Genomic DNA, 10003 nt, shown 5'->3' on the forward strand with positions numbered 1-10003 from the left:
GCCTGCCAGCAGCCAGTGGATCTGGCAGCAGATTCGGACAGTGAGGAGGTTGGGGAGGAACATGAGCCAGTCCTGGAGTCTGGGGAAGGCTCAGACGAGGGCTCTGCATCAGAGGCAGAGAGGGGGCCAGGGCCGTCTGACAGTTGTCAGCTGCCTTCGGAGTCAGACATCAGTGAGGCAGAGGAACAGCTGGATCCTGTTCCCAGTGTTTGCATGCACAGAGCTGCCAGACGAAGGGAACAGCTAAAGAACAAGGGTCGACTTGGGAGTTAGGCCACAGGTGGACGATGAAGGGCCCCTCCCAGAGGGAACAAAAGAGGAGCGAAAGGGGAGGGGAGTTTGCAGGAGACAATTAGTTCATTCCTACATTCTTGCCAAGTATTGTAGCGTCTGAAAGATATCGGCCTGCCCACTCTCCAAGCCTGATAAAGGTCGGTAATTGTGAATGATCTTGAAAGACTGTGGGAGAGGAAAGACTTTGCTGGAGAGGAATTCACTGTCAATTAAATAAAAGGGGTTTATCGGGACAAGGCCTCCGCTTCGTGCTGCTGGGGAAGCCTACGTGAGAACACCAGGCATAATCCATCCAGCACCTTGGCAAGATGATCATAAGAGAAGAAGGAAATCCTTGCAGTAAATATTTGGCTGGACAAAATATATATGTCTATATTCGTCATCCCTAATAAGAGTGGCGTGGTGGCCTAGAGATGAAGCTCTTGCCTCACAATCAAGGATCCTGTTGTGGCTCCGATCCCCGAGCCCATCTTATTGGAGGAAGAAGGCTCCGAACATGAAGGAGAGGAGCCGGCCAGGCCTCCCTCTCCAGGCCCCTCCTCTCTGGCAATGCCTCAGGTGTCTGCCGAGGGAGAGGAGATTCACCAGGAGCCAGGTGTCTCCAATGACAGCGATGAGGGGGATAAGTCGTTCCTGGATCCACGCCAACGAAGGCGAGATAAACGTTTGCAGCAGATGAGGAGGCGTGCCAAGGATTAAGCTGAGTCACTGGACCACACCCCACAGGTTATATAAGAGAGTGTGGTGGCCATTTAGACTCTGTGATGGACAAAGCTAACTTCTGGCTAGTCACTTTGTACAACGCCTGAATCTGCTGAAGGTTTCATGTTTGAGCTGGACTGTTTTGAAAACTGTGTGTATTAGTTGGTGTTATCTGGTGGAGGAACATTCCCTCTTCTTGTAGTAAAGCACTTGGCAGATGGTTATCGTATTGCTGCCAAGTTTCTGATAACGAACCTTGTGTGGGCCGAGTACTTCTTTAACCCCCGGCTGGCTGTTTGTGTGTGTGTGGGGACAGGGACAGAATAGATCTCTTCCAACTCGTGTTATTCTCTTACCCTCTTCTCTTTTGGTGCAGTGATCAATGGGGAGAAAGCCACCTTGGAAACGCCAACCTTTGCTCAGAAGCGACAACGGACGCTAGACATGTTAATCCGCTCCTTATACCAGGATCTCATGCCCGACATGCACAAGGTAAGCTCTCTCCTGCCCAGGGGGAGCAACCTAAGGTTATCCAGCCCAACCTCCTTGCTTTGATCCCATCTTGGAAACGCCCAAGCTCTCCCAAGATGTCAGCCCCTTTTCTTCAACTTCCGGCTGTGGTGGTTGGTTGTTGTCTGTTTCTAGAACATGCTGAACAGGAGATCCTTCAGCGACGTCTTGCCCGAATCCCCCAAATCAGCTCGGAAAAAAGAAGAAGCTCGGCAGGCAGAATTTGTCCGGCTTGGCCAGGTACGTGTTGACGAGTGTTGTGGCCTGCCGGACTCAGACAGTGAGGAGGTTGGGGAGGAATGTGGGCTACTCCTGGGGGCTGGGGAAAGCTCGGACATGAGCCTTGGTAGTACAGTGGTCTAAGGCACCCTGTTATTAAGCTGGTTATTAAGACCAGCTGCCTGCAATTACTGCAGCTTCGAATCTCGCCAAGGCTCAAGGTTGACTCAGCCTTCCATCCTTTCAAAGGTAGGTAAATTGAGGACCCAGTTGTGGGGGCAATAAGATGACTTTGTATAAATGTACAAAAGACTGAAGGCTATTGCTTAGCGCATTGTAAGCCGCCCTGAGTCTCCGGAGAAGGGTGGCATATAAATCAAATTAAAAAAAAAAAAAAGGGCTCTGCGTCGGAGGCAGAGAGGGAGCTAGTCAGCAGAGAGGCAGAGGAACAGCTGGAGCCCGTTCCCACTGTGCTCATTTTACCCACCTCGGAAGGATGAAAGACTGAATCAACCTGGAGCCGGTCAAGATTGAACTGCTGGCAATGAGCAGAGTTAGCCTGCAATACTGCATTCTAATTACAAGGAAGGGAAGGGAAGGGAAGGGAAGGGAAGAAAAAGGGAAGGGAGGGAGGGAGGGAGGGACGGAGGGAGGGAGGAAGGAAGGAAGGAAGGAAGGAAGGAAGGAAGGAAGGAAGGAAGGAAGGAAGGAAGGAAGGAAGGAAGGAAGCGCAATACCAGTTAGACTTATCTACTGCTTCACAGTGCTTTACAGCCCTCTCTAAGCGGTTGACAGAGTCAGCCTCTTGCCCCCAACAATCTGGCTCCTCATTTTACCCACCTCGGAAGGATGGAAAGCTGAGTCAACCTTGAGCCAGTCAGGATTGAACTGCCGAACTGCAGTTAACTTTGATATAATGACTGAATCATACAAGCTGAATTTGGGGTCTCCTCTCCTCCTTCTTTATACCCCCTTGATTTGGAGTAGACACTCTGCGCTTCTTCCTAATTTGTAGAAAGACATTGGAAGACTAGGTGAAAAGAGGCTGCCGAGAGAACGGTTAGATAAGAGACCACATTGCCTTCAGCTGTATAGTGGGTGGGTCAAAGACGCTCATAACAAACCCTTTCTAGTTTCTCAGGCTGCATAGGAGTCAGGGGTGGGAGAGGATTGTACAGGTAGTCCTCGACTTATGCCCACACTGGACCCCAACATTTCTGTTGCTAAGCGAGACAGATGTTAAGTGCGATTCGCCCCATTGTATGACCTTTTTATGCCCACAATGGACCTCCACATTTCTGTTGCTAAGCGAGACAGATGTCAAGTGAGATTCACCCCATTGTACGACCTTTCTTGCCACGGTTGTTAAGTGAATCCCTGCAGTCGTGAAGTTAGCGACCCGGTTGTTCAGTGAAACTTGCTCCCCCTGTCGTCAGAGTCACAAAAGGGGATCCCGTCGTGATCCCAGGAATGTCGTAAATATAAAGCCGGTTGCTAAGCATTTGAAACTTTGACCTCGTGACCATGGGGGGGAATGCTAAAACGGTCGTAAGGGTGAAAAATGGTCATACATCGCTTTTTCCAGTGCCGTTTTAACTTCGAACGGTCACTAAATAAATGGCTGTAAGTTGAGAATGACTGTAATTTCAGAATTGCAGGATTGATCTCAACCACATTGGATTAGCCAGACACGAGCGAAATTCTACTTTATTGCAATGCTACCTTAACAGAATATTATTATTATTGTTGTTGTTGTTTATTTCTTTCTTTGAAGGCCCTCAAACTGAAAACTATTGTGAGGGGGGATGCCCCAACTATTTTAGCTACAACCAGCCTCTGTAAAAAGGAGGTGAGCAAACCGTTCGGGGGGTGGGAGTGGGGCGAACCTTTGCACGGAGGAAAACGGTTGTCCTTCAAACAAGATCGACCTGCTTTCGGTACAAACCCATTGGAATCCTTTGCACCGTTTGAAGGAAACGCCGTAAAAATGTTGCCCGCAGTTTTGCTTTTAACAAACCTCCCTTTTTTCTTTTTTTTTTCATTTGGGAAATTTTGGGCAATGGGGACAGGGGACGCGGGTGGACTGTTGTCATTCCTCCGTAGTGATGTGGGTGAAGAATTCTAAAGCAACACACTGCCTTCATTTCCAAGATGTCTCTCTTTCTCCTTTTTTTTCTCGTTCTCTTTCTTTTTTTCTCTCGCTCTTTCTTTCTTTTACTTGCTTTCCCTTTCTCTCTCTCTTTGTCTCTCTCTCTGTGTCTATTTCTTCTCGCTCTCTCTCTGTTCCTTTCTCTGTCTCTCTGTGTTGCTTTCCTCTCTCTGTCTCTTTCTGATTCTGTTTCTCTCTCTGTTTGTCTCGCTGTTTCTCTCTCTGTGTCTCTTTCCTCTCTGTCTCTTTCTGTTTCTCTGTTTCTCTCTCTCTCTTCCTTTCTTTCTCTCTCTGTCTCTGTCTCTCTTTCTGTTTGTCTTGTTGTATCTCTCTCTCTCTCTCTCTCTCTTTCTGTTTGTCTCACTGTTTCTCTCTGTGAGTCTTTCCTCTCTCTCTCTCTTTCTGTTTCTCTGTTTCTCTCTCTCTCTTCCTTTCTTTCTCTCTCTCTGTCTCTCTCTGTTTGTCTCGCTGTTTCTGTGTGTCTCTTTCCTCTCTCTCTGTCTCTCTCTCTCTTCCTTTCTCTCTCTCCCTTTCTCTCTCTCTCTCTCTGTCTCTCTCTCTCTTTCTGTTTGTCTCGCTGTTTCTCTCTCTGTGTCTCTCTGTGTCTCTTTGTCTCTATTTCTGTTTATCTTGCTGTTTCTCTGTGTCTCTTTCCTCTCTCTCTGTCTCTTTCTGTTTTTCTGTTTCTCTCTCTCTTCCTTTCTCTGTCTCTCTGTCTCTTTCTATTTGTCTCACTGTTTCTTTCTCTATCTCTCTCTTTCTCTCTCTCTCTTTCTCTCTTTCTGTCTGTCTGTCTTTGTGCCTTTCTCTGTTCCTGTCTCTGTTTCTCTCTCTGTGTGTCTATTAATTCACCATCCATAATTGTGTTCCTTCTGCAGCCCTGGGAGTCGCAATGCTTCTGCAGCAATTTCCCGCATGAAGTCATTTGTGCAGATTCCTGGGGACAGTCCCTGCTTGTCTCAACAGATGTTGGTGTGTTTCTCTTAGACGGTGAGTAGTAGACCGCCCCACGGTTGTGAGAATGTCTGCACATTCCCCTTCTTAAGAAACAAATGGATTTTAGCTGAATTTTCGCTTTTAAGGTGCCGTAGAGAGCTCTCAGCAAAAAACCTTTCTGGTTTTTCATTCTCATTTAGAGAACTGCTTTCCTTTCAGTCTGTCTCCTAAAAATATAAGTGTCAGTCTTTGGCTTCAACTCCATGTAGAAATATAACATAGCTAGTATCCTTCTAGGGACACGGTGGCTCAGCGGCTAAGACGCTGAGCTTGGCGATCAAAAGTTTGGCAATTCAGCGGTTCGAATCCCTAGTGCCGCGTAACGGGGTGAGCTCCCGTGACTTGTCCCAGCTTCTGCCAACCTAGCAGTTCGAAAGCACGTAAAAAAAATGCAAGTAGAAAAATAGGGACCACCTTTGGTGGGAAGGGAACAGCGTTCCATGCGCCTTTGGTGTTGAGTCATGCCGGCCACATGGCCACGGAGACGTCTTCGGACAGCGCTGGCTCTTCGGCTTTGAAACGGAGATGAGCATCGCCCCCTAGAGTCGGGAACGACTGGCACATATGTGCGAGGGGATCCTTTACCTTGACTATCCTTCTGCTTCATGCCTTTTTAAAAAGACAAAAGACAAGACAAGACATTAGGGACCTTTTGCTATAGAAAAAAATAATTGCTTTATGAATTGGTTGTGGGCGTTGTTGTTTTTTTCTTTGTGTGCGTGTCCTATAATTCGATCGTCCATAATACCAAATAAACGACATGCTTAAATGCTCTCTGAGCTGCGTTGCTTTCTCGCAGACGTCTCACGATCCAACTAGGTTGTGTCATCAGGGTTAGAAGCAAACCCCACTCCCTTCTGCCACTTGAAGATGTTACCTAGTTGGGCAATGAAATGCCTGCGAGGAAACAACCCAGCTCAAGAGACCCCCAAGGACGCGATGCGTCCTGTTTTGTCACGCAGATGTTCCAGAGGTTCAACGCTTTGCAACCTTCCCTTTCCAGATGGACAACCTCCTATCCCGGTGTTTGATAAAACATTACAGATCAAGCAGATGCACGTACTGGAAACGTTGGACCTTCTAATCACCAGAGCAGACAAAGGTAAGAAGCAACACTCAGCTATTTGGGAGGAGAGCCTTGGGAGGAGAGCGCTGTTAAGTAACACCAGCTGCCTGCAATTACTGCAAGTTCAAATCTCACCAGGCTCAAGGTTGACTCAGCCTTCCATCCTTCCGAGGTAGGTAAAATGAGGACCCGGATTTTGGGGGCAATAAGCTGACTTTGTATAAAAAAGTACACTGCTTAGGGGGGCCCCGAAAGCCCTACTAAGCAGGTATATACAAAGAGTATGAAGGCTATTGCTTAACGCATTGTAAGCCGCCCTGAGTCTCCGGAGAAGGGCGGCATATAAATCGAACCAATAAATCGAACCAACAAATAAATAATATTCCCCGACATCGTAAAACAGAGCTAAGCAACGGAGCTTTGGTTTTGTTTCCCCAATGTGCAGAATTTTCATCAGCATTCGGGACCAAAATGTCCTACAACAGAGTTCCTCAATGTTTCTGGTTTTGAGGACCGGTGTGTATGAATGGGAGAGGGGATGGTTCTGCGTGAGTAGCTGGCAAGCGTTTTCGTGCAACTCCATTTGCACGAGCAGCGTGCACGCACGCCTGCCGCTCACTGAAATGGAGTGCACGTGTGCTCGCTTGCCTGCTGTGCGCACAAGTCAGGATCAGCCACAGCCCACGGGGGGCGGGGGGGAGGGGAGGAAACGACGACCCCTATCCTACAATATCGCTGTCTAGATTTAAAAGCTGTTGTTGCCTTCCTACCAAAATGTGCCAGCGTTCCAAGTAATACACCCAACGGAATCAAAACTCCGAGACGGGCATATTCCTCAAAGCACAGATTTATTAGGCATGTCACATTTTGGCTGTTTTGGGGCCATTTTTGGACTGTTTTCAGGCTGGGTTTTTTAGCCATTTTTGCCCCCCAAAATGGCCTGAAATCGGCCTGGAAAACAGCCTGAAAACCGTCTGAAAATGGCCTGGTTTTTTGGCTGTTTTTGGCTGTTTTTCAGGCCGTTTTCCGGCGCTCCAGCACCCGTGAAGACCAGCTGGCCGGAATGTGTATGCTGGAAACCAGAAGAGCAGCTGGCAATGGCGCACATGCCCACAGAGAGGGCTCTATGTGCCACCTCTGGCATGCGTGCCATAGGTTCCCCATCACGGATTCTAGCTTGCATTAGAATTAGTTGCATTAGTTTGGTTCTTGCCCTATACTTTTTGTGTCAGCTGTCCTTCTGCAGATGAAAAGTTGGGATATAAATGAGATGGCGATGTTGAAGATCAGGGCCATTGTGATGAGGTAGTCCTCTTGACGGGGTTGTTTGTCCTTCCATCCGCTTAGGGAAGGAGGCACGGCTTCTGGTGTTCAGGCTGAACGCCTTGTGGAAAGGCATCGAAGCAAAGTTGACCCGAAGCAAAAGCGATTGCCGAGAAAACAAGTTGGAGAAAACGAAAGGTATTGTGAAACCATCTGTTCATACAGTTTTCTATAGTAATCTTGTATAATTTCTTTCTTCTCTTTATTCCCAAATCTAATTTGTCCTTGGTCATCTATTCGTTGTGTTATTTGTCTTGATTCTCTCTCTTTTTTTCAGTCTATATGCTAACCATCTACCTGGTTTGTTGGCATCTTCAAAATAGTTCTGTTTAGCACTTCTAATTTTTTGCGCTGTCTTTTTCTATTAATCCCATTTTGTGTTTAGCTATATCCATTTTTATTTTGATATCCTTCTTTTGTGAAAATTCCTGAAGTTTCTTCTTGACTTTCTTATCATCATCCTCTACATCCTGTTTGTATTAACATTAGAAGTGCTAAATAGAAATATTAGAGAAGAAAAAGATATAAAAGGAATGAAAATTCAAAAGGAAGAATATAAATTGCAAGCCTTCGCAGATGACCTGGTTTCCCCCAAAATAAGATATCCCCTGATAATAAGCCCAATCGGGCTTTTGAGCGCAGGGCAGTAAGGCCAAGCACTTATTTTGGGGTTCAAAAAAATATAAGACTATAGACTGGACAACCATTTACATGTATAGGTTCTCCTGCTCGAGCAGGAGGTTGGACTAAAAGACCTCCAAGGTCCCTTCCAACTCTGTTATTCTATATTCTTTGTTCAGTTTTGAGGAGGAAGGATCTGGATCTCACTGTGCTTCGGAAAGGAAACTTAAACTGGATGTCTTTTAGCTCCTTCTCATGTTTGGGAAATTCCTCTTCGGACCGTTCCTGATTGCCTCTGATTTCTGTTCTCCAGGTTGCCATCTCTACGCCATCAACACTCATCACAGCAACGAACTGCGGATCATCGTCGCGATTCGAAACAAGCTCCTTCTCGTCACCCGGAAGTTCAGGCGGTGGGAGACTCTGAACGGTGCCCCCTTGGCGTCCCCCCAGTCCGAATCCCCTGTAGAGGAGTTCCAATACATCAGGGTAGGTTTGAGGTAACGCATCAGCGGATGAGCTGCCGAGCTGAGATCAAACAATGACAGATGAGCGAGGCTGGGGTTTCCCAACCTTGGCAAACTTTAAATTGTGTGGACTTCAACTCCCAGAATTCCCCAGCCAGCCTGGCTGAGTTCCACACCTATTAACGTTGCTAAGGTTGAGAAATAGCAAACCAGGCTGATAGTCAACCGATAGCAGAGAATCTTTGTAGCTCAGGGTTGAACTGTGGGGTCCTTGATGCTCTCTGAGCTTGGTGTCAACTGTCCAGTTGGCGAATCCAGAAAAAGAAACCATCATCTTCTTTTAACGATCCCATAATCCCTTGGAGTCTGGGCGACTGAATGGAGCTAGCAGAGAACCCCCAGCAGCCCATCCCTGCCTGTCTTGAGATGCAGAGAGCTTTTTCAATCTTTTGCAAAAGCCAAAAACATTACAGACAATAAGAAATCCAGTTAGGTGATTTCCTCTGGACATCCTTAACCTGTCTGTGCTGTTCTTCATATTTTTTTCTGGCTTCTGATTTTTCTGGTGCAGGAAATCTGCTTATCCGACCCACCTGTGGTCATGACATTGGTGGATGGCCCCACCGGCGAAAACGACAACCTGATCTGCGTGGCCTACCGACACCAGTTTGACCTGGTCAGCGAGAGCACGGGCGAGTGCTACCGAATGCACAACGTCGACGCAAGCAGGGTAGGTCCAGGAGAGAGTCCGGGAGACAATTCAGAATTAGGTTCGCATTGGAAGATCCTGTTTTCTGAATCGGAGGGGGAAGAAACCGAGGTATTTTTTCCCGATAGTCCAATAGTAATGGGAATATTGCGCCACGGTGGCGCAGTGGTTAGAGTGCAGTACTGCAGGCTACTTCTGCCGACTGCCGGCTACCTGCAATTTGGCAGTTCAGATCTCAACAGGCTCAAGGTTGACTCAGCCTTCCGTCCTTCTGAGGTGGGTAAAATGAGGACCCAAATTGTTTGGGGGGGGGCAATCGGCTGACTCTGTAAACCCTTAGAGAGGCCTGTAAAAGCACTATAAAGCGGTATATAAGTGCTATTGCTCGCCCTTCCTTCCTTCCTTCCTTCCTTCCTTCCTTCCTTCCTTCCTTCCTCCCTCCCTCCCTCCCTCCCTCCCTCCTTCCTTCCTTTCCTCCCTCCATTTCTTCTTTCCTTCTTCCTCCCTCCTTTCCTCCCTCCCTCCCTCCCACGTTTTCTTCCTCCCTCCCTCCCTCCCTCAGCCTTCCATCCTTCCGAGGTTGATAAAACGAGGACCCAGATTGTTGGGGGCAATAGGCTGACTCTGTAAACCTCTTAGAGAAGGCTGTAAAAGCACTGTGAAGCGGTATATAAGTCTACGGGCTATTGCTATTGCATCCAGTTTTGGTCACCATGATATAAAAAAAGATGTTGAGATTCTAGTAAAAGGGCAGAGAAGAGCAAGCAAGATGATTAGGGGACTGGAGGCTAAAGCATATGAAGAACGGGTTCAGGAACTGGGAATGTCTAGTCTAGTGAAAAGAAGGACTGTGGGGACATAATAGCAGTTTCCCAACATTTATGGGCTGCCACAAATAAATGGGAGACAATCTATTCTCCAAAGCACCTGAAAGCAGGACAAGAAGC

The 10003-nt window shown here is 47.4% G+C and overlaps 1 protein-coding gene across 9 annotated transcripts in view; it reads left to right on the forward strand.

Annotated features, from left to right (window-relative positions):
• Positions 1–10003, forward strand: part of GARNL3 (GTPase activating Rap/RanGAP domain like 3) — an 88082-nt gene that overhangs the window by 55687 nt on the left and 22392 nt on the right. For all 9 annotated transcript variants that reach the window (XM_087880025.1, XM_034416620.3, XM_087880029.1 and 6 more), the window contains 8 exons: positions 1373–1488; positions 1642–1746; positions 3500–3574; positions 4753–4864; positions 5874–5972; positions 7284–7397; positions 8194–8369; positions 8919–9077. In XM_087880025.1, coding sequence (XP_087736151.1) covers positions 1373–1488; positions 1642–1746; positions 3500–3574; positions 4753–4864; positions 5874–5972; positions 7284–7397; positions 8194–8369; positions 8919–9077 — 956 coding nt within the window. The remainder of the gene's footprint in view (positions 1–1372; positions 1489–1641; positions 1747–3499; positions 3575–4752; positions 4865–5873; positions 5973–7283; positions 7398–8193; positions 8370–8918; positions 9078–10003) is intronic.

The sequence above is a fragment of the Pantherophis guttatus genome, chromosome 16, assembly GCF_059756535.1.
Source record: "Pantherophis guttatus breed Tessera chromosome 16, ASM5975653v1, whole genome shotgun sequence".
In the NCBI taxonomy this organism is placed as follows: Eukaryota; Metazoa; Chordata; class Lepidosauria; order Squamata; family Colubridae; genus Pantherophis; species Pantherophis guttatus.